Source organism: Mirounga leonina, unplaced genomic scaffold (assembly GCF_011800145.1).
Source record: "Mirounga leonina isolate KUSES-001 unplaced genomic scaffold, KU_Mleo_1.0 Mir_174, whole genome shotgun sequence".
Classification (NCBI taxonomy): Eukaryota; Metazoa; Chordata; class Mammalia; order Carnivora; family Phocidae; genus Mirounga; species Mirounga leonina.
This window is the reverse complement of record NW_023270451.1, coordinates 3,388,623-3,413,325: the sequence shown is the minus strand read 5'-3', so window position 1 is coordinate 3,413,325 and position 24,703 is coordinate 3,388,623. Positions and strand designations below refer to the sequence as shown.

The following is a 24,703-nucleotide window of genomic DNA, read 5'->3' as shown; positions in this document are numbered from 1 at the left end:
GACGTTCCTGGGGAGTCATAATGCCCTAAGACTGTGGGGGAAAATCAACAAGCAGAGGAGAAGAAGGTAGAGAAGGAAAGACAGAGTCCTGGCACAGTAGGGTACGTCATGCTGGACAGGCTGTCTCTGGGGTGCACTTGGGACCACCGCTGGCCTGCAGTGGTGTGGCCTTGGGCAGTGCAGCTAAGAGGGGCTTGACTCAAACCCTAGGCCAAACCAATGGCCCCTAGAATGCTCAGTGAAATTCACATCAATGCATAAAGGGTATCAGAGCCTTTGTGGGCAGGATGCGAGATGTCAGAGGCCAGGAAGCAAGTGAATTCTGGAGGGAGCAATGGTGCAGAGTGGAAAAGAGCCCCAAATGCCCCAGCCCAGGACAGGCTCGGCTCCGCAGCCGCAAGTAGGCGCACTCCCCTCTGCAGCCACCAGAGGTCAGAGGCTCCCGCTACTGGAGTGACAAGCGGCCCCGTCTGCCCAGCCTGCTCCTCGCCTTCCAGACCCAGCGTGGCCAAGACATTTACGGTCTCTCTCAAGCCCAGGAGCCAACACCGATTGACCCGGGGGCGGGAAGAGGGCTCCTCACAGAACAGCCCCCATCCCCCTGCCAGGGGAGGCTGGGAGCCGAGCCTTGAGCTCAGGTCCTCAGCGTTTGCTTTCAGGAAGCTTGTGAGCAGAGCGGGGATGAGGAAATGTTGTGAGCAGACCGGGGATGAGGAAATGGCGTAGCATCTCTGGCCACCTGTGGGGGCCCCAGCCTCTGCTCCCCAGCTTCCTTCAGAGACAGAAGAGCCCCAGGGAGCGTCTTCCCTCGCAAGAGGCTGTCACTCGCCCTGCTCTTTCCTTCTCCATCCCCGCAGGCAGCCCCGCACCCCAACTGCCTCCATCCAGAACACTGAGCACACTTTGTTTAAACACTCGAGAGTCAGAGTCTTCACATGGACCTACAGCAGACTCAGGAAATTCTTTGTCCCATATTAAATATGCTTTGTCTTTCAAAAAACCTGTACGCGAACAACATCACCATCCAGTTAGAGACCTCGGCTCTTCCCCTACACTCAGTCACTCACGGGTCTACCTGACCGTGCCTCATCCTTGTCTGTTGCTCTCCTGAGCCTGGATGAAAACCCCACCACCAGGCTTGCCGTCCGCCTCCTGGCTCTCCCTGGCCTCCACTAGGCTACCAGGCACATCTGCCCCTGCTGTCCCGCTGTTGGAAAGGCTTGGCAGGCTCCCCACGGCCCACAGTCCAACCTCATGGCCTGGCCCAGCCCACCACAGCTCCTGCCCCAGGGAACCTTCCCCACAGCCCTGTAGGGCTCTCACCGCTCCTTGAACACCCCATGTGTGTGACCTGGCTCCGGGCCTTTACGGGGGGGCTGGCTGGTTCCTTCTTAGGGTGTGCCCTCCTCCCTTCTCCGGGTGAACACTCCCCCATCTGCCCAGATCCGGAAGAAATGTCCTCTTCTCTTGCAGCGCTGGCTGGTCCTTCCTACGTGTTTGGGTCACCTTCATCATGTCAAATGGCAAGGTCTCTCAGTTCTGTGTTTATGTGGCCTGACCAGAAAATGAGCTGCCGCCTGAGGACAAGGACCTTGACCAAGTGTACACGTTGCTCTGGAGTTACCCCAGGGACAAATGCGTTATTGGGCACCTCGGAAGGGCTCAGGAAATGGTCGATGAATGAATGAATGTTCTCAGTGAAGGCAAAGTCATGATAAAAACCAAACCAGCGCTTGGCCACAACAAATGCTTTAGGTAAGGACCAGCCCAAAGCTCAATCTCTCCTGGTGCCAGCTCGCTGACAAAGGTGAGGGTAGGGGAGCTTATCGACCCTCCACCTGGTCCCTTACTCCTCTCATTGTCCCTTGACACTCACACCCTGACCCCCTGCCACATGCTGGCCAGCAGGCTATGCACTTACACGGATCACGGTGCCTCACCCTCAGCCCCACTTGGTAGGTAAGGAGCCTGGGGCTCAGAAAGGTTGCCCCACGGCATTCATTCAGCAAAGAGAAGGGCCGCCACAGGGCTTGACTTCGGGCAGCTCTAAGGACGGCGCACTTGATCTCGGCACTGGCAGTGAGAAGTCTGGGGGGGTTTAGGGGGGCTGGGTCCTGGCTCGGCCATCGATCAGCTGTAATCTCGGACCATTCTCTTCATCAGTGTGGGCCTGCTTCCTCCTCTCATCACTGTGCAGGCAGGAGGCTCAAAAGGGGTGGGGGCTAGGGAGGCATCTCAAAAGGACAAGGTGCAGCGCAAACATAGAAGACACAGTGGCTACAAATCTTTGCCGCTCCTACTCCCTTTCTCCGTCATGCTGTTTTCCCCCTTTCCCAGCTGTCCCGAGCCTCTGGTTTCCTCCCCTAGACTCTGGTCCCTATTTCTGAGCACTGGTGTGACTTGACAAGGTCAGCCGAGTTTACACACGAGGAGCTGTCCATTGTCCTTATCTTGATCATCTGGAAACCCAGTGAGCTTGCAGCCCTTGAGATGTTTCAGTTCCTAGGCCTGCCTGTCCTGGAAGGGACACTCCTTCCCTCTGGGTCCCATCCCAGTAACCCCCACCTACTTACTTTCCTCCACCCGCCTCTCCTCTCCCACCCTCTGGCCCACTCCTCCTGCCTTGCCACCCAAACCTGCACCACTAGGGGTAAAAACTGGCCTCCCAAGGTCCCCCCTCATGTCTTGCGTGAGGGGCTGGATTTGGACATGGGATACAGGGAGGGACTTCTGTGCAATGCCATACTGATGAAGTCTCAGCTCCCTGATGCTCAGTCAAGTGCCTGCTGGAACATGGGCACAAACACAGACAGAGCCTGTGGCATGGGAAGCACCGCACCTTTCCCTTCTTGCCAGAGCACAAAGGGTTTTTCCTTTTTATCATCTAGGAACCACAGTTCTCCCTTCCTAGCTCTTATAGTTGGGGCAGGGACAATAATTCCATGATGGGAATTGGCACTCTGATTTCTCATCAAGAACTCCAAAGGTAGGCTATTTATACCTGTCGTTTCCTTTAGCATCAGGAAAGTCTCTATGAGGAGGGGGAAGGAGCAGTTCTATTTCACAGACTACTTCATTCATTTGCGAATCATTCATTCATCTGGATCTCTGGTATTTCCCAGCCCGAGTGGGAGCCCCGAGATGATGCCCTATGTCCTCTGGGAGCCATCAGTAACAAGCCATAGTCTTGCTCCCACTTCATGCCAACACCAGGCAAGACCCAATAAGCCAGCCTCATTTCTCCCAGGGGGCTGGGCCAGGGCCTCTCAGCTATCCCTCCCCTCTCCAGAGCACGTGTACTCCCCGAACCCCCGAACCCCCACTACATCCAGAGAAGCCTGCCTAAGGGAAGGGAGCAACTCCGTCCCCCCACCTCACTGTCGGGCACACACAGGAGGCCAGGGAGCCTGCTGATTTTTCTTTTGCTCTGGCTCATTTTCCTTCTGGAGTAGCAGGCTCATCTCCTGCATTTTTAATAGCTGAGCATATTTAGCATTCAGCACATATGTGTGGGTTGATAAGGCCCAAAGAGAAGGCAACAAGCCATGCAAGGAGTAAGCCTCCCCCCTCTCCCACCCACATCAACGGGTTTGCAAGTATGAGTGTCCCTGTGGCTCCCTTCCTGGCCCGGGGTGGCCAAAGTGACAGCAGATGGGAGAGTCAGACGGGCCGACCCAGTCCCTATGCTGGGCTAGTCCCCTGGCTGAGCAGGGAGCTCAGAAGTAAAGGCTGAAATGTTCATTTTAGCTCAAAAGAGCCAAACAGCCATAATTCTCTCTCGACTTCCACCTGGGGACAGACTCATCTTGCTGCCGTCCCTCAGCCTTTATGGGCTCCGTGGACACCTATACGGTGAGACGGCGGGCAGGGTATTCTTTGGGCCCTGACCTCCCGTAGAGCAAGACGCAGTGGAGGGGGGCTCTGGGAGGTGCTGAACGGGGGGGTGTGGGTTGGGCTATGAGTGCTGCCGGGCAGATCCGTAGGGGACAAATCTGGTGGCACAGGGATGCCCTCTCTGTTTCTCCCTTCTAACACAGAGTTATTTTTTAACCTCCCCAGGCACAGAAGGGAGAAAACAACATGCCCGCAGGCCATTTAACCTTGTGTGCGATGCCAGGAGGTCAGCCTGAACTCAGGAGTGCTGTTTTTTACTGCTGTACATGGGAATTTGAGCCACTTGGAAAAGGGCGCCCCTAACCTGCTGTTAAATCTAATCTAAAGGCCATGGTCCACCACCTGCACACAAGCCTTATGCTTTCCTGACCTTTAGGGGCTGCTACAGAGCTCCTTTGGGGCAGGGGAGCCTCTGCAAGGCCTGCCTGGGTCCGCCAGGCCCATTCCCACCTCACACCCAGCAGCAGCCAGCTAACCTGAGAGCAGGGCAAACGTGCCTTCCACACTGGAATCTGTCAGCTCCTGGGGGGAGCAGAACATCACAGAGATGCCAGGAGCCACATTCACGCACCTGTGAATCCAAGAACCAGGGGGCCCCACCCAGAGTCACCTGGCCTAGGTGTCCAGATCTGTGCTGTGTGATGGAGCAGTCACTAGCCATTTGTGGCTACTGAGCACTTTTTTCAAAAAAGGATTTTATTTGTCAGAGAGAGAGAGAGAAAGAGAGAGCACAAGCAGTGGGAGTGGGAGAGGGAGAAGCAGGCTCCCCACAGAGCAGGGAGCCTGATGCGGGGCTCAATCCCAGGACCCTGGGATCATGACCTGAGCCAAAGGCAGACGCTTAACGACTGAGCCACCCAGGCGTCCCACTATTGAGCACTTTAAAAAGTGGCTGAGGAACTGAATTTTAAATTTTTTTGAATTTGAGCAACTTGACTCAGTTATTAGAAAATGCTTAGGTGTGTTTGGAACAACCTGGGTATGAGAATTCATTTTATTATCTCTAGTTGTTTACGAAATCTAAATATACGATTAAGTATTTCTGATGAAAATTTAGTGTCCAAACTGACACATGCTGTAAGTATAAAACACAGGATTTCAAAGACTTGGTAGGGAAAAAAAAAAAAAGAATGAAAATGATCTCACTGATTATATGCTGAAATTATAAGATTGTGGATACGTTAGGTTAAATAAAATGCCTTGTTAAAAACTGCCATCTTGGGGCGCCTGGGTGGCTCAGTTGGTTAAGCGACTGCCTTCGGCTCAGGTCATGATCCTGGAGTCCCGGGATGGAGTCCCACATCGGGCTCCCTGCTCGGCAGGGAGTCTGCTTCTCCCTCTGACCCTCCCCCCTCTCATGTGCTCTCTGTCTCTCTCATTCTCTCTGTCTCAAATAAATAAATAAAATCTTTTAAAAAAAAAACAAACAAAAAAACTGCCATCTTTTCACTTATTCCAACGTGGCCACTAGAAAATTTACCATTCCACCTGTGTCGCACATCATATTTCCACTGGAGAGTGCCAGTCCAAACAGTTGTAGATAAAAGGTTAACTGTCTCCAAGAATAGAAATCTTACAAACCCTTTCAATGGTCAGATCAATTTCATTCAATTCAACAAATATTTACCGACAAGGGGACCATGTTTGCTGAGTGTGAGGCCCGGCAATTACTACTGAGCAGAAGGAGTGACAGGAGGTCTAACCTGGGGCACACCCCGGATAGAGTCACAGGAGAGTTAGAAATGAAGTGCTGTGGGAATTAAACGGAGATGCCAGTGTATTAGGGGCCTGTGGGGAGGAGGTGGATGGGGCGCAGGCAGTGGGACAGGCAGTGATGACAGTGAGGATTTGGACCAGGAAAGAAGCGCCAGCATGCTGTGGGAAGAATCTCGGCTTAGCAGTCCCTTCCCCCGGCCCCCCACTCTCTCGGTCCTGCCCTTGGTCCCTGCTCCTCTCAGGCCACGTACCTTCCCTGGAGGATCCATGTGTACCTACAGTCTCAATGCCTGTGTCTACGCTGATGACTCTCAAAGCTCCATTCCCAGCCCATGCCTCTCTCCTGGCTTCTGGGTCCACACATCCAACGCCACCAACCGAACATCTCCATGTGGTTGTTTTACTGCATTTCGCTTTGTCGCACTTCGCACACTGTGTTGAACAAGTCTTTTGGTGCCCTTTTTCCAACAGGCGCCTGTTTACTTTGCTTCTCTGTGTCACATTTTGGTAATTCTTGCAATATTTCAAACTTTGCATTATTATTATATCTGTTATCGGTGATCTTTGATGTTACTATTGTAATCATGGTTTGGGGGCGCTATGAACCATACCCATATAAGATCACAAATGTAATTGATCAACAAGTGTATTCTGATGGCTCCCCTGTCCAGCCGTTCTTAGCCGTTTTGTCTCTCTCCCTCTCCTTGGGCCTCCCCCATTCCCTTAAACATAACAGTCTTGAAATCAGCCCAGTGAATAACCCCAAAATAGCCTGTAAGTGTTCAATGGAAAAAAAGAGTCACTCGTCTCTCATTTTAAACCAAAAACTAGAAATGCTTAAGAGTGTAGCGAGGAAGGCACGCTGAAAGCCAAGACAGGCCAAAAGCTTGGCCACTTGCACCAGTTTGCCAAGTTGTGAATGCAAAGGAAAAATTATTGAAGGAAATTAAAAGTGCTACTCCAGTAAACACATGAATGATAAGAAAGCAAAACAGCCTTATTGCTGATATGGAGAACGTTTTAGCGGTCTGGGCAGAAGATCAAACCAGCCACAACACTCCCTTCAGACAAAGCCTGGTCCAGAGCAAGGCCCTAACTCTTTTCAATTCTAGGAAGGCTGAGAGAGGAGAGGAAGCTATAGAAGAAAAGTCTGAAGCTAGCAGAGGCTGGTTCATGAGGTTTAAAGAAAGAAGCCGTCTCTCTAACATAAGAGTGCAAGGTGAAGCAGAAGGTGCTGATGTAGAAGCTGCAGCAAGTTATTCCAGAAGATCTAGCTGAGATCATGAATGAAGGAGGCTACACTACACAACAGGTTTTCAGTGTAGGTGAAACAACATTCTATTGGAAGAAGATGCCATCTGGGACTTTCGTAGCTAAAGAGAAGTCAACGCCTGGCTTTAAAGCTTCAAAGGATAGGCCGACTATCCTGATGGGCAGCTGGTGACTTTAGCTTCTACCTAATGCTCATTTACGATTCCAAAAATCCTGGGGCCCTTAAGAATTACACCAAATCTACTCTGTTGGTGCTCTCTAAATGAAACACCAAAGCCTGCATGACACCACATCTGTATACAACATGGTTTATTGAATCTTTTCAGCCCACTGTTGCAACCTACTGCTCAGAAAAAAAAAAAAAAGATTCCTTTTAAAATATGACTGCTCACTGACAATGAACCTGGTCACCCAAGAGCTCTGATGGAGATGGACAACGAGATTCATGTTGTTCTCATGCCTGCTAACACAGCGTTGAGTTCTGCAGCCTGCGGATCAGGGAGTCGTTTTGAGTTTCAAGTCTTACTATTAAAGAAATACGTTTCATAAGGCTATAGCTGCCACAGACTGTGATTCCCCTGAGGGGTCTGGGCAAAGGGAACTGAAAACCTTCTGGGAAGGATTCACCAGTCTAGATGCCATGAAGAGGGGTTCGAGGCTTCAGCGGAGGAAGGAACTGCAGGAGGGTGGAACAGCCAGAGAACTAGGGTGAGAAGTGGAGCCCGAAGACGTGGTTGAACTGTTACAGTCTCATGATAGAACTTGAACAGAGGAGGAGTCGCTCCTGCTGGAAGAGCAAAGAAAGTGGTTTCCTGAGATGGACTCTCTCCTGGAGAAGACGCTGAGAAGACTGTGGGAATGACAGCAAAGGGTTGAGCATATGGCAGAAATCTGGTGGATAAAGCAGTGGCAGGGTTTGAGAGGATGGACTCCAATGTTGAAAGGAGTTCTATTGTGGGTAAAACGCTATCGAAGAGCATCGCATGCTACAGAGAAATCCTTCTTGAAAGGAAGAGTCAGCCAATGTGACAAATTTCACTGTTGTCTTACTCTAAGAACTTGCCATAGCCACCCCAGCCTCCAGCCACCGCCACCCCGATCAGTCAGCAGCCATCCACACCGAGGCAAGACCCTCCACCAGCAAAAAGATGACGACTCCTGAAAGCTCAGATGATGGTGAGCTCTTTTCATAGCAATAAAGTATTTTTAAATTAAGATGTATACACTGTTTTTTAAAGACATAATGCTGTTGCACACTTAATAGACTACAGTCTAGTGTATACATAACTTTTATATACATCGGGAAACACCAAAATTCATGTGACTTGCTTTATCGCGCTATTCGCTTTATCACGCTATTCGCTTTATTGCGGTGGTCTGGACCGGAACCTGCACTATCTCCAAGGTGTTTGCACTTCATACTGCACAGACTTCCCAGTTTAATCCATCCTCCCCTTCCCACCCTAACTGCAGCCCTTCCTATCCTCCTCTTGAGAAAGCAGCAGGACCAGTCCCCCCGTTGTCCGGGCCTGGGAAGTCAGCAGCATCCTGGTCTTCTCCTGTACTCCACGCCCTGCATGCAGTGAACGTTGAGGTCCTGTGGCGGTTTCCCGCCTAATATTTCTCCCACCTGGCCCCTTCTGCACATGCCCACAACCGCTGCCTGCGTGCAGGATGTCCCTGCACCTCATTCGGGTTATCAAAAGCACCCTCACTGTTCTTGCTGCTTTCCGAGTGGCCCCTCAAGTCATCCTTTACACGGCTGGCAGGGGAAAGCTGCTGTAGTTGGGGTGGGGGGGGGGCGGCGAAGGAAGGAGAATCCCAAGCAGACTCCACGCCCTGCTCAGAGCCTGACTCGGGGCCCGATCTCACCTTGAGATCATGACCTGAGCCGAAATCACAAGTCGGATGCTTAACTGCCTGAGATGCCCAGGCGCCCCTGGAAGTTGCTCCTTTAACAGCTCCATGCAGCCTTCAGGATGAAGTCCAAATCCCTGAACGTAGCACATAGAGCGGAACTTTATAATACGGCCCTGCCCAACTACCTAGGTTCACCTCCTACCTCTCCCCACGTGCACATACGTCTGTGCATTCTGTTCCCTTTGCCTGGGAGCCTCTTCCCACTTTCTTAAAAAAAAGTTAAAAAAAAAAATACAAACCAACCCTGTGGTAAAATATATATAACATAACATTCACCATTTGAATCCAGTTTTCTTTCTCTAGATTATTCCTACTTATCCTTCAAATTCAGCTCAAGGGTGACCTCTTCTGAAAAACCTTTCCTGAGTCCTCAGACTGGGGTATGTGCCCATCTTTTGTGCTACCAATCTTAGTTCTTAACACATTGTATTCTGTGTTAACTTATGTCTCTTGTTATTACAGACTCCCTAAGAGAGTCTGTGTTTTTTTTTTTTTTTAAGATTTTATTTATTTGTGAGAGAGAGAAAGAGAGAGCGTGCAAGAGTGCATAAGCCGGGGGGTGGGGGGGAGGTGCAGAGGGAGAGGGAGAAGCAGATTCCCCACTGAGCAGGAAGCCTGATGTGGGGCTTGATCCCAGGATCGTGATATCACGCATGACCTGAGCTGAAGGCAGATGCTTAACTGACTGTGCCACTCAGGCGCCCTGAGAGTCTTTGTCTCATTTAATTTTGCATCCCCAAGGCTGCAGTGTACAGATGTACAGGTTATGCACTGCACCAGGATGTCTGCTTGAGGAAGTGAGTAGGGGATGAAGACCATTAGCCAACAGTGCACTCTGGGACAGGGCTGTATCCAGGTCTTTTTCTATCTTGCACAAAGATGCCGTGGAGGACATCAGGGGGCCCTATGTATCCTCAGGCCTTGTTATAGAATTGGTACATAATATTATAGTAGGTGCTTATTAAAAGATGATGGATGTATGTTCTAGACAAAGGCACCAGAGGAAGGGAAGGGAAGCTGGGGTAATGGGACGGGACTGGAGGACTGGATTAGGGGGTTTGGAACCAGTTTGTAGAGGGTCTTTGATGTTGGGCTGAGGGCCTAACTCTTATTCCAGTAGGCAGTGAGGAAGCTTTGAGAATTTTTGAGATGACTGTGACTTAGAATCACAAAATATCCAGCCTTGAAAAGGAGACTCAGAGAAGTGAGGTGACTTGCTCCAGGTCACACAGAAAGTTCGTAGCTGAGCCCAGACTTGAACTGGCTTCTCTTGCCCCCCAGCTCAGTGCTAGCTCTTTCACGCTGCTCTCTGAGGAAGCCTGCCAGAGCCAAGGTGGAGCCCTCCGAGTCTCCAAGAAAAGTCTTCCCAGCCTTCCTGACACACTCCTGGTGATGGAGGGTAGGGGGCTGAAAGCTGGGCTGGTGGGGGTGTGGGGGAGAAAGGAGGAGGCAGCTGCCGTCAATGCTCAGCCTCCTTCGTGGCGCACCCCTCGTCGGTCTTCAGATCTGCCTACTTGAAGGTGGGCTATCACGGGCTAGCTTTCTGCTCTTCACACAAGGCGAGCGCTCTAGTTTCTGGAGCCTCTTTTTCTCATAAGAAGGATTTCCCTCCTTGCAGTCCTTTCGGCTGCTCTTCTTTGGGCCCCTGGCTAATGTTCTCAGACTCTTTCAGAACCACGCTACCCTGGCTGAAGGGCCCGGCCCACAGCGTCTTCACGAGGGCGTGTGGCGCTGGTCTGAACAGAGCGTGGGGGCTGATCTAACCCAGGGGTCTCCCTGAAGGCCGGCCTGCCTCGAGACGTCTTGGAGCGTGTCTCACGCCGCTGGGACCACGTCTATTGTCTGTCATCTGTTGTGTTCATGTTATGATCTTCAGTGATCCCCGATTCTCCTTCCGGCTCATTCCTCATGAGCTCCTGGTCCAGCTCTCTTCTGCTGGTTTCTCAGTACTCTGGACTCCAAAGAAATTACTTTATCCTTTTCCATTTTCAACTTCATTTCTCTAGTTCTGCAGAAAGATTTGACTTCTCAACCTTTACCACCAGTTGGAGGAGCTCTGTCCTTTGGCGCACATAACCATGAGGATGGGAACATTATCATCACATTTTTATTGAATGTGTGCTCCGCTCCAGGCATTGCGCTTGCCGCCTTTATAAAAACTAGCTCCCTCGGTCCTCACAACAGTTCCACGGGGTAGAGCTCCCAGTAGCCCCATTTTACAGATGAGGAAAACTGAGGCACACCGGGTAGAGCAACTTGCCCAGAGTCACCCAGCTGAGATCCGCACATGAGCAGCGATGCCAGAGTTTACATCGAGACACCTGAGGCTGCCTCGGCAAGAATGCTTGCCAGCACTCTCCGAGGTCACTGACACAAGGGGGCCTCTCACTCTGAGCAAGCAGGTCCAGAGGCCACCCACCGTCACTCTCAGGCTGGATCTTCCCTAACCTGCTACATCCTCCTACTAGATGGCCCGGGGACGCTAACAAGCGGAGAGAACAAAGCTTGCCCACGAGGCCCACCTGCACGACAGGTAACTCCCCTCCTTGACAGCTGTGTCTAAACCTTTCCACTCTATCACAAGAGGCTCTCTAATTGATCTGGCATAATTAGCTCTTTACAAAGTCATCATAATTTCCAGTGAGCAGTGACAAACTAATTGATGGATGATTTTAGTCCACAGCTTTACTAGGTATGAACTTAAGTGTAATTAACTATCATTAATTAACAGAACACTTTTTCTCTTTAAATATACAAATTAGGCAGGCTCCACACTTATCCCTTGTCCGCCTTCACGACGCCGGAACGAGAAGAGAAGGTTAGTGCCTCTCTCAGAAGCCAGTCCTGAAGTGTCCCATCTTGGGGCTGTCAGCATTTTAAGACGTTCACCTTCTGTCTCCTGAACTCCTTTTCAGGTCTGGTTTCCTACCTGTCCACTCCACAGGTAACCTTTTCCTGACTTTTGCGTAAAGACTGAGATAAAAAAAAAAAAATGGACCCAAAGCCTCTGATTCTCCACAGTCACCTGCAACTAGCCCTCTCCCACCCCATCAAAGGGCTGACATTCTCTTAGGATTTCCTCTTTTCCTCCCAATTACCTGCCTCTGTGGGCGGCTCTTCCAGCACAGAGGCCTGGCCTACCAGGGAGGCAGGGAGGCTCGTTGGGGCCCTGCCTCCCAAGGCCTCACTCCCCTCGGGGCAAACTGTGCGTGCTTTTGATTATTTACATCAGTGCTTCTCTTCACTGCGGCAGAAAATTGAGAGATGACCACCTAACTGAGGAATATTTCCCTGGCACCCTGTTCCTTGACACGACTTGGCTCAGCTCTCAGGAACGGAAAGGCTTCCCCTGTCAGGCACGTGGTGCTTTAAGGCCCCGTGTGCCCTGTAGGGGTTTAGGTTTCTTGTCCTAGTCCCATGTCCCAGTCCCACTGTGCTGGTTTTCTGTCCCTTCCCTCCTCATTCCCCAAATTCCTGGACTCACGCCCAGGAACAAAGCCAGAGGGTAAACTCCGGTTCCTGTGGTGACGGGGGTGAGCAGGGGGGCGCCCGACACTCACCATGGTTTGTCCCTCGATCCTTTTGCAGAAAAGACCGTGTGCTGTTTGCTGCTAGAGGTAAGTAGATTGTCTTTGGGCGTTTTGAATGGCTTTGAGGTGCTGCTGACAGAGTTCTGGCCGCTGAGACAGGCTTTTGTTTTCACCTGTGCTAACGATGTCCTGGAATTGGAGGGTGGAGTTGCTGGGGAGGGAGAAGGTCTACACATTGAACCGTGTCTTCTCTCTGCAGGGGAAGAAAGAAGGGAACTCAGCACATCATCCGAAGCAAGTGCGACTCACACGCTCATGCATACTGAAATACACAACAGGCAAACAGAAAAGCGTTTATCTTGCGGGGTCGGCAGCCCCAGAGCCCCATGTCTGACTACGATTTTGTCTTGACATCTGCTCCTATCCCACCAATGAGGAGTGATGACGTTCTGAATTTCTGTATCACATGGCATGCTCAACTAATACCCAGGTTCTCACAGGAGGCCTTCACCAGGCTAGCCTCAGGCAAAACCACCTCCACAGGACCAGCAGAGGGGACACCAGGTGTTCCCGAAACAAAGTGGGGTAACCACACAGCCAAAGTGATCCCCAGACAGCTACACGGAGGCCCCAAGGTCCCTCAGGGCAGCAGGTAGGGCAGGACTCTCAAGAGAATAGACAATTCTTGAACCTGGCCCCCTCCCCCGCCCCCAGCAGGAGCACGAAGGTCAGAAGGGACCAGAAGGGCTGAATAAAAAGGTGTTTAAATGCCAGGAAGTGGCCTGGCTTCTGTCCACGTGCCACTGCGGCCTCTCCAGGGCTTACTGAGGGCCAGGCCCCAGCTGCTGGGCCAGGACCTGCAGGAGGACATCCGTGCTCGAGGGACAAGTCACAGATGTGGGGCCTGGGTGTAGGTGGATGGGCACAGCTTCTTGAGGTGCTACAGAAAATACTAGAGTTCTGGGCAGAGATGCCTTACTTGTTCTCACTCCGTCAGCCCCTGTGGTTGGACTCAATGGGCAGGATGAGGATGCTGACCAGGACAACAGGTGCACGACGTAAAGTCCTTAACTGTTATAGGGTAACAGGTTTCATCCACACTAAGGAACCCCTCTCAAGAAAAATGCACATTTACACATGCACAGAAACTTTGTAAACAATTATAGGAAGGAATCCTGGACCCCTAAAAGACAAAGGCTCTGAAATCCTAAGTCCCCTCTGGCTCTCCGGCGCCCACTAGAGGGCCCCCCATATAGTTATTAGTGTTTCGTTCATGTGCTGAATAAATAAACGAAATGGTATCAGACGTCCTAATGGGGAGGGCCACCTGGCTGGCTCAGTCAGTGGGGCACGTGACTCTTGATCTTGGTGTTGTAAGTTCGAGCCCCACACTGGGGTACAGATTACTTAAAAAAAAAAAGATGTCCTGATGGGAAGAACTAGAGATCACGAATCTGGAAATCTGGGTTGAATGCTGATAATGAACAAGGTGGGAGGTGAAGATGGCAGTCCACGTTGTCCGTCCATCACCAAGCTGGGTATCAGGCTTTTCTCATGAGTGAGACATTACTGGAGGTTAGTTATTCCAGGCACCTGATCTGGGAGAAGAAAGCCAGACTAACCTGGCGATCAGGAATGGGCCTTTGGGGTTTTCTCTGGGTTCCCTCGTACCGATGGGCTGCTAGGTTGTCTCAAGCAGATTGACTCTTATCCTCTGACGAAGTGGGGATTGGGGGGAACTGGATTTTCGAGCATCATCTGATTGTTGGGTACTCTTGCCTCACCAGTGCTCACAGGTTGCCTACACTGAGTTACTTTACTGGGTGGTTTTTCTTCATTGAGTGAGAGTAGACCTTGCATCCATGCTCAGGTCCCAGAACCATTCTGCTGTAGGTCTTACAAATCAAGAGCTCGCCTCCTAAGGGAGGCTCTGATCACTGTGACCGGGTTCCCCACTTTAAATCCGTACACAGCCTTTCTCCCCTGCACCAGTGGCTGCCAAGCTCGTTCTTGAAGCTCAGGGGACAGAAGTATGGGTCTCTTTGTGGGATACCTTGAAAGAGTGAGACATTTACTCCAGTCTGAACAATAAGGAGCAGTTCAAATAGGAAACACTGCTTTAATCTGTTTATTACAATTCAAAACCACACATTTAAAAAAAAATTAAGGGGGGGGCCTGGTTGGCTCAGTCGGTTAAGCGTCTGCCTTCGGCTTGTGATCAACCTGAGCCGAAGGCAGACGCTTAACCGACTTAGCCACCCAGGCACCCCTATCTTCAAGTTTTGATGAATATTCAAGAGCCGGTCCCAGGACATCTGTTTTGATGTAGTGGGAGAACCCTGGGTAGCGAGCAACCAGAGGTCTAGGCCCCAACTCCAGCCACATGGCAGTATTGGGCATATGGCCCGGAGTTCACCACTAACAGTCTCAGTCTCCATGTCTTTATCTGTAAATGAAGAGGGTCCCTAGGTGGCTGCTAAGGTCTCTTGCCTCTCCATTACCATAAATACAAGGATACTTACACCCGCTCCTTCTCTCCTCATCCCTCATGATTTTCAAATATTACGGCAATAATTACAGCCGAAGTATTGAAATATTTTACCCAGGCAGGGTCTTCCTTGGAGGAATCTATCCTTTGTGAAACTGTACTGGCCTTTACAACCCCTGTGAGGCAGGCAGGAAGCAGCCAGGCGTCTCCACCCTCCTCACGGCTGACTGGCCAAAGAAGACGCAGAGCGGCGAGGTAACTCACCAAGGTCAGGGCCAATGGCTACGCGAGGAATGGGCCTCTGTGCCGTGTGCAGGGACCAAGCGGCTTCTCAGGAAGACAGGAAATGGGGTGTACTGCGACCAAGATTTGGAAACCAGGAAATTAGGAAATGCAGGACTCAGAATCTCGGAAGGTCAGAACTGGATCGAAAGTCAGCCGGTCCCATCTCGTTGCTGATGGACGAGGTTAGAGGGGTTATCAGTTACCAGCCTGCAGGGCGAAGCTAGTTGGGGGCCACGCCAAGACCAGAACCAAGTCTTCTCTCTTCAAATCCATAGTTATTGCTGCCCTTCCGAAACGTCTGGCTTAGCAATTCCTTTTTTGGCAAGTGTTTTGAGAATGAAAATATGACTTTGATGTTTACCACCACGGTTTTGAAATTCTCTTCGTTTACTCACTTGCTGATCGCTTGCTCAAGCTGACACAGTGGGTAGGGGGAAAGGATGTGCAGAAATAGTCCTCAGCTCTGGTGGAGAGGTAAGCTTTGATAATGAAGAGAAATTTTGTTTTCCTAACTAAGAGTTAAAAATAATACAAGTAAATGGAGAGAGACAAATACCATATGATCTCACTCATATGTGGAATTTAAGAAATGAAACAAATGAACAAAGTAAAAAAAAGAGAGAGACAAACCAAAAAACAGACTCTCAACTAGGGAAAACAAACTGGTGGTTGCCAGAGGGGAGGTGGGTGGGGGAAATGGGTGAAATAAGTAATGGGGATTAAGATTAAGAGTACACTTGTCGTGGGGCGCCTGGGTGGCTCAGCCAGTGAAGTGTCCGACTCTTCATTTCAGCTCAGGACCCCAAGATCAAGCCCCGTGTCGGGCTCTGTGCTGGGTGTGGAGCCTGCCTAAGATTCTCTGTCTTCCTCCCCCATTGCTCCCCACTCAACTCGCACGCTCTCTTTTTTTTTTTTTTTAAAGATTTTATTTATTTATTTGACAGAGACAGAGACAGTGAGAGCAGGAACACAAGCAGGGGGAGTGGGAGAGGGAGAAGCAGGCTTCCTGCTGAGCCGGGAGCCCGATGTGGGACTCGATCCCAGGACCCTGGGATCATGACCTGAGCCGAAGGCAATCGCTTAACCAGCTGAGCCACCCAGGCGCCCTCGCACGCTCTCTTAAAAAAAAAAAAAAAAGAGTATACTTGTCGTAATGAGCAGGGAGTAACATAGAGAATTGTTGAATCACTACATTGTGCACCTGAAACTAATATAACACTGTATGTTAACTGTACCGGAATTATAGTTTTTAAATAATAATAATACAAGTAAACAAAGATAAATCACAAGGAAGGGTGCCATGAGGACAAAACAAATGAGCCAGACCAAGGATTCTAAAATCACCTTCGCAGGGAATTCTGTTTAGTGACGCAGCCAACATGTTCCACTGCTAAATTCACAGAAAAAAATGAAATCAACGGATATGCTTTTTTCTTGGATTTTTAGTTCCATAAATTCTTCTTAAGTGACCAATTGGAATAACAAGTTGTAGAGGAGAGAATATTCATCAAAACTTGAAGATAGCCCTTTGCCCTTAATTTTTTTTTAATGTGTGGTTTTGAATTGTAATAAACAGATTAAAGCAGTGTTTCCTATTTGAACTGCTCCTTATTGTTCAGACTGGAGTAAATGTCTCACTCTTTCAAGGTATCCCACAAAGAGACCCATACTTCTGTCCCCTGAGCTTCGAGAACGAGCTTGGCAGCCACTGGTGCAGGGGAGAAAGGCTGTGTACGGATTTAAAGTGGGGAACCCGGTCACAGTGATCAGAGCCTCCCTTAGGAGGCGAGCTGCACGCTTCGCTCAGCGAAGCTTTTGAAAATGGGGAGAACTGATGTCCTGGGTAGCGCGGAGTGAGTAGATTTTTCAGAAAGATCCAATTCCTATTCAGTCGTTGTTTCTCTAGTCTGGGAAAACCCGCCTGTGGAGAACTAACATGGTTTTGTCTTTTGGTGGAGAGGTGGGCGGGCTGCTGACAGGAGCAGACAGGGTCTTACTTTGTCGTCAGGTACTGCTGTGTGGGTGCAGGGTCCCTGGGTAGAGTGTTCCAGATTTCTATGACAATCATTCTGCAATGAGTCCTCACCTACTCTGGGCTGATTTTTTTCTGTTCTGGTCAAGGGACGGCCTAAGGTGGATCCTTATCATTATTTTTATTCCAACTGCCCTGGGAGAGTTTATAGAACATTGTATTTTTTATTCACTATTAAAATATGTTATAGGGTGCCTGGGTGGCTCAGTTGGTTAAGCGACTGCCTTCAGCTCAGGTCATGATCCTGGAGTCCCGGGATCGAGTCCCGCATCGGGCTCCCTGCTCAGTAGGGGGTCTGCTTCTCCCTCTGCCCTCTTCCCTCTCATGCTCTCTCTCTCTCTCAAATAAATAAATAAAATCTTAAAAAAAAATATGTTATAGACTTTTAAAAATTTTTTTAGAGAAAAAGTCTTTTTCTCCAATTTTTCTTTCTTTGTTAACGTAAATAGACACATTAGCAAAACTGTAATCAATTGATATTTTGGACTATTCTTTTTCAACTAACATTATTCTATTTATATGTTACTGATTCCCACACACTGGTCATTTTAAATGGTTAGGTAATATTCAATCATTGCTCTATATTATTTAGTCACTCTCTTACTATCTACTTACTGTTTTTTGGGGGGGGGGTTGGCTTTTTAAAAAATAATTTATTTAAAAAGTGTCTTGGGGGTGCCTGGGTGGCTCAGTCGTTAAGCGTCTGCCTTCAGCTCAGGTCATGGTCCCAGGGTCCTGGGATCGAGTCCCACATCGGGCTCCCTGCTCCGTGGGAAGCCTGCTTCTCCCTCTCCCACTCCCCCTGCTTGTGTTCCCTCTCTCTCTGTGTCTCTCTCTGTCAATAAATAAATAAAATCTTATTAAAAAAAAGTGTTTTAGGATTATTTCTTTGAGGGATAGTTTCCAAAGTGAAAGACTATAACAGTTCATCGCTCTTACGACACATTTCTTTCCGGACAAAAAGACCAAACTGATCTATTGTGCTAATGCTAAATATGAGTACCACTTACCTACTAAAGTGGAAACAAAGTCACTGTGAGAACACCCATGTGGAATTAAGTGTCAAGAACAACCTCAGTGATTGATCTTGGCTCAGCAACCTCTGGTCTCACCCCTCTGTCCTCTGGCCAACACTACTAATAATTTATTAAGAAAGTCCCATGGATCAGGCACTCTACTAAACATTTGATTTACCTTAGAGCATTTAATTCTTACAATACCCTAAGAGAGGTACTATTATTAGCTCTATCCTACAGATGAAAAAACTGAAGCTCAGAGACACGACTTGCCTGAGGTTACAGAGCTAGAAAACACCAGAGCCCGCGGTCTGAGCTCTACCAGCTGACAATCTTGGAAGATGCTGCAGTCGATGGGGGGAGCCTGGAAGAGCCCTCAGGAACCCTCACCTCACCCCGCCCACCGTGTATGGGCATTCCAGCAGGGCACCCCTGCTCCCTTAAGGAGAGGAAAGAGACGCCCTTTAGGTCCCGGTCAGCAGCCCCATACCACAGCCTGAGACCCCAGCCTCGAGGAGCTGGGGAACCCCAAGACCAAAGAAATGAAAAACCAAATCCTTTTACTTGTTTTGCATTTCTGCCACAAGAAGTCCAGACCATGGCCTCAGCAGCTGGCTGTTCTAAGACCACTTGCTTCACCATACACGCCTTAACCATCCAGGTGTGACTCCAGGGTGCACAGCTGAAGGCCAGCTGAGTGGGGGGCTTGCAGACACCGCCTCCCAGCATTCTGAAAATCTCTGGTAGGCGTGGCGAGCCTGGTGTCTCCACAGTTGCTCTCTCCTGTTGCTCTCCGCTGGTCGGATCCACCTGGTCCTTGGGCAATTCCATTTCAGTAAAAATTTGGACCTCCCCCACCCCATGCTTATGCGCTGAGATATTTTCATACTCACAGCGTCAATATCCTGCATGGAGAGCCTCGGCGCAGATGCCTCATGAATGGCTGAGCCAGCTACCAACACCCAGTGTGGCTCCCTATGCTGGCTTTAGAAAGAAACTGTCCGGAATTTTCCAATATGGCTTTTAGGGGACCCATCCCCTCCCGAGAGACTTTGAGCACCGCAGTCACCTGTGGCCCACCATGGCTGCGTCAGCTCACTCAGGCTTAGGCTAGCATCTGGTTGTCTCATCTGACAGCTCGGAGGGCAAGTGCTTGGCAAATCATTAGCCCGGCTCTGTTTTATCAATGGATCCCATCTGCAGTAGTAGCAGTCAGGATGCCCTCCATAAAGGACAACCCTGAATTCCAAGGGACCTCCTTCCAAAAGAAGACTGGTGCTGCAAGGTGAGGGGCGCAGCACGGACCCCGGCACGGGGAACCTGTAACCCCCCCTTGAGGCAGGGTAGTCCCCAGTTCACAGCCGGGGACACGGAGGCAGACTGCATTAGAGAAACTTGTCTGGAGTCCCAAGGCCATTAAGTGGCAGAGTGGGGGCTAGAATCTGAGCCTGTGGTCTCAATTGGCCACAACGGTCGTTCGACACTAAATATAGGGCCGTGGTGGTTAGAGGAGGCATACTGAATCAGCCTTCCTCAGTAGGAGACGAAATGAAGACACAGCGAAGTCAAGTGACTGTGGCAGGCAGCGCCGTGCCAAGCAGCTCGTATGCCAGGAGTGCTGTGAGCTTCTTTGGAATGCCTACCCCCTCCTCAGGCTGGAGTACCTCTTTAAAAGATCCCGGGGCCTGAGTGGCTGCGGAAGTGCTCCTGAACGCATGGGCGTCTGCCACCAATTAGCTTCTACGAGGTCTTCTTTACCCTCTTCACCTCCTACCCACTGCCAGGCCACGGGCAGCGTCTGCAGCACTTTGACAAATGCCACTGTGGGCTGGTGGCTTGTGCCAGCTCAGTTCTCAAATCCCTCCAGGCTCTAGTTTGGTTTCTCAGTCATCTGGTCACTCTGTCCATTCATTCAGTTAGGAGGAGAGACGGCATTCTTGAGCGCCTCTGTGTCAGGCACCGTGCAAGCTACTTTTACGCCTTCCAGCTCATGTAATCTACCCAACAGCCCGACAAAGTGGATGCTGTTAGCCTCCTTGTTATAGACGGGGAAATGAAAGCTTAGCAAGGTTATGAAACAAGACCAAGGTCATGCAGGGCCCAGGTCTGCCCAGCCCAAGCCAATGTTCTTCCCACCACGCCACCCTGCTTGGATGGTCTCTCCCCTCTACACCTCAGCAACACGGTTTCTCCCACGATTCTTGACAAAGCATTTCCCATTTTCTGAGCTGGCCTGAGACACAACTCTGAAGCTAGATAACTTGAGATTCTCTTTATCACCTCCCTTTAGCTCTCCCCTGCTCCTTTTACTGGTTATTTATACTAAGGTGCAAATTTCTGGCATCATCCCCTGCTGGGCATGATTTGGGGAGTCCCAGGGACTTTCCAGGGCCCTAAAATATTTCCATCAGCCCTCAGGAATGAACCCCAGCCCTCCCTAGGCACCAAACTTAGCTCGAAGAAAAAAACCACAGCAAATATAGACCTCTGGGGAAACAAACTCATGCACACACTGCTGGGGGTACTTTCAAGGGATGACATTTCTCTGGAGACCAACCAGTGATGATAGCAAGAACCAAACAGTAATTCACCAGCCTTTGATCCGGTAATCTGGTAACTGTAGTCTGGAAAGTAGACCTCAAGGAAATCATCCGCCCCCCCCTCTCCCCACTGCAAAAAAGTTCAAAGATATTCTCATTGTGGCACTGTTTACAATAGTAAAATATATCACAGTTGACCTGAATGATCTATGATAAAACAACTGAAAATGACAGGAACAAGGGTCATTATCCCAACCTAAGGAAAGGTGTATGTGAGATCGTATGCCCAAGTCCAGAAGGAAATTACAAATATCACGAATAATGTGTAAACATGAATCATGACTTTATAAAAACAAAAAACATGTAATATACATATGAATACATAATGTAGATAGACAGATGAGGGAAAAAGAGAAGGATATAGGATAGATTGCTTAATAGGCTCGGTTTTGTTACAGCTGTTTAAGTCCATATAAGAAAAAAAATCAAAGAAACAAACAAACAAAAACAACTACAATAACACTAACACATCCTTAATCCGAGAGGGGGCAAAGGAGGGAGAACAGGTGCAAATACAAAGGTAGGAAGGAGTAAAACATGTCCAAGTTAACCTCTTCATTCATTCATTCATTCATATATAAAGCATTTCCTAGGCACGAAACTGTGTGCCAGGCGCTGGGATATGAGTGTGGCCACAAGACACTGTCATCGCCAGAGGGTTCGCTCAGGTGGGAGACACTCCAGATCCTGGGCTGGCCACCACTTGGTCACCCTGAGTGGTGGAGGAAGGCTCCCCCGAAGGAGGCAGGCTCCTGCCTGCGGGACCCAAGGCAGGTGAATAGCCCTCCCCCTTTGTGGGACTCTGCCTGCAGCTAGAGCCCTGATTCTCTTAAAAATATCAGGCCTTTTATTGTCCCAGCTATTCCCCTGTGCCCAGAGCCAGTGGTGGGGTCGACAAGGAGTTCCCCCTGCATGGTATTAACTCTTCCATCAGAGCGACTGCCTCCCAAAACCACCCAACATACACAAGCCACACAGTTCAAACATAGGAGCCACCTTAGGTGAGAACTGGTGGCTTCCAGGTATAGGGTAAGTTGTTGGCTTCTACCTTAGGATGGCACAGCTAACATCCTCCCCACCCCAGGGGTGCCAAAGGGACAGGTGTGACAGGCAGCTGGGAGCTGGGTGAAGCAGGAGGCACAGGCTGGTGTGTCTTTGGGGAGAAGATACACGAATAGCGATTCCCCATGTCTAAAACACCTCAACAGCTGGACTGAATCTTCCTAATACTGTCTTGAGGCAACATCAGTAGCTTTTCCCCAGATGCCCTAGGCTAAGTGCATATAGAGTCCCCGTCACAGGCATGGCCTGCCCACACCCCACGGAAGTGGGGGAGGATCCCACTGCACAAGGTAGAGAAAGTGCCCAGGCCAACCTCTACCTCAGCGACCACTTGGTGCAGCAAGGCCAGGGCCCCCAAATCTGTATTTTTTAAAAGGTCCCGAGGTGGGACACCTGGGTGGCTCAGCCGGTTAAGCGTCTGCCTTTGGCTCAGGTCATGATCTCGGGGTCCTGGGACGGAGCCCCATGTCAGGCTCCCTGCTTGGCGGGGAGTCTGCTTCTCCCTCTGCCCCTCCCCACTGTGTGTGCGCACGCGCTCTCTCTCTCTCTGTCAAATAAATAAATAAAATCTTAAAAAAAAAAAGGTCCTGAGGTGATTCTAATGCTCTGCACCAGCTTTGGGAGTCACAGGAAATGCGGACCAGACACTGCTGTCCTTGGAATCAGAAAGATCTGGGCTCAAATCCCAGCTCTGTCACCCATTAGCTCTGTGACTGGGCAGATAACGTAACCCCACCCCCCCGGAGCCCCAGTTGCCTTACCTATAAAATGGGGACAACACTGTCCACGTCATAGGGTTGTAAGGGGGTAGATGCCCCCCCAGCACACTGAGGCACCCTATCTCAGAACACATCACATGCTGTCACCACTGGCTGACTGGCCGAGGCATCCTGTCATGGACGTACCTCGAGGGCATGTGTCTTGTTCACTCTTATCCTTGGCATTTAGCCCTGGGTCCTGTCCTAATAGGCACTCACTGCGTTCAGTGTCAAAGAAATGAGTATTGGGAGGCTCGGCAACACAGAGGAGGTAGCGACCAACTCACTTATTGTAGTAAGTGCCAACTCACTTTTTGTAAGTTCCCCATCCGCATGAAAATGGAGATTTAAAAAAAAAATGCCAGGAGTGGCCTTCCTAAGTGGGTGGCTCCCTGCCTCCGCCCTGCCCCCGAATTAAAACGATTCCACGGACGAGAGTCCCTTGGGAGCACACACTGTTGAAAAAAACACAGGGAGAGGAAGGAGGGGCCCCCGCGGCTCGATTTCTCTCCGTCCTGACCGCCGACTTCCAGAGTGCAGGCCAGAGTCTCCTGCAGGAAAAGGTGCAAAGTCTCGGCTCGCGGCTGAGCTCGCGGCGGCCTCAGAACCACTCACCCCACAGGCTGCCGGGGCCCTGCAGCGACTACTACTAACAGCACCACTCTGTCCTCCCTGGAGTGGCAGTTGGCTGTGGCAAACAGGAAGCTGTCTTGCAACAGGGTGTGGTTGTACCCCGTCGGTGTGTGCGCAGAGACACACATTTGTTTTGTCTGTCTCCGGCCCCCTTCTCTAGGAGCGGAAGGTCTGAATTATTTCGGGGAAAACAAAGCCTTTTTACCCAGCCGGAGAGCAGCCACTGCCGCGACGCGCGCATAGACCTGGGGCAGAAGGGCGTCTGACACAGGGCAGGGCCTGTCTTCCGACCGGCAGTCGCTCACTTGTGGCGACTGAGTTGGTGACTGCGTGCGTGAGCGGCGGCGAGCTTTCCCCTCTTCGTCTCCGTGGGCACACAGGAAGCCAGGCCAGGTGCACCGCCAGTCATCCTAGGGAGCCAGCCAGCCTGCCAGGGGTGGGGGGTGGGGGGGCCCCGCCGTGTGCACACCCCGGCCCAAGGACCATCCACAAGTAGGCAACAAGGAAAAAATCACAAGTCGCGAGCGTCAAGTGGGTTTCAAAGTTCGAGGGCAAGAGAGCTGAACTACTTCTTAAGGCAAATTACGAATCAAAATGACCAAACCAACGGCCGGGGAGGTATAAGCCTAAAGTGTCGCTGGAGCTGCGCAGAAATGCAGAGAAGTGGGGGGACGGGTGGGTGAGGTTCCCGCGGCTAGGAGAGGTGTGCTATAAAATTTTCCACTCCACTCCTACCCGGGCCCCGAGGCTTGCACCTCCAGAAGGGCTGTCCAAAATAGACTGGTCCCCAACCCAGCCTCCTACTCCTGACCTCTTTCTGAGGCAGCTCCTCTCCCCACTGCACGCCTCAGCCCTGTCTCGGCTCCTGCGCCAGCCCACAGCCCGAGAGCGCTGTCTATGCTACACCTCGTACTTGCTAAATGGATCGTGGGGTGACAGCATGCTCCGCCTGCCAGGCTCTCTCTTCTGTGACCTGGGCCCAGCCCCACGCCGTCCTGTGTGGCAAACGTGCCCTGCTCACACTTACACATCCTGGGGAGACAGCCTTGCCGTTAGGATAAGGAGGCTGAGCCAGTGACACGCTGGGCAACGCGACTCGTGGGAGACGTTTCCTGGCTCCTGGCTGAGGGCCCTGGCCAGTCAGAACGCACCACTTCCCCTTTAAGAGAGCACGCCCAGATGCGATTAGGGAAAGGCAGAAAGAAAAGCCCGGAACAGTCAGGGCTGTATCCTGAATTTGGCAGATGAACTTGGGTTTTCCTGAACTGCACACACAAGGTGTGGTCAGAGGCAGCGGGCTCCCCTGGGGGCTGATTTGAGCAGTTGGGTGTTTGGGAAGGGCCGGGGGAGGGGGGGGCCTGTCGCAATCCCCCCCCAATTCCCCAGCTTGATGGCCACGTGCAAACTGTGGGCTGGGCTCCTGGAGCCGCTGTCCGCTGTCCGCTTGGGCCTGGTCTGGGCTGCCTGCGGGAGCTCAGGCCTTTCCGCTCCTCCTTC

The 24,703-nt window shown here is 50.8% G+C and overlaps 1 protein-coding gene across 6 annotated transcripts in view; it reads right to left on the bottom strand.

The window, feature by feature from the left end:
• The window catches only part of ATXN7L1 (ataxin 7 like 1), a 232,862-nt gene that overhangs the window by 37,918 nt on the left and 170,241 nt on the right, over positions 1-24,703 (bottom strand). For 4 of the 6 annotated variants that reach the window (XM_035020375.1, XM_035020377.1, XM_035020376.1 and 1 more), the window contains one exon: positions 12,363-12,585. In XM_035020375.1, coding sequence (XP_034876266.1) covers positions 12,363-12,585 — 223 coding nt within the window. Of the gene's footprint in view, positions 1-12,362; positions 12,586-15,084; positions 15,665-24,233; positions 24,336-24,703 lie in introns of those variants that run through there. The other 2 variants (XM_035020380.1, XM_035020379.1) reach the window with 2 other exon arrangements.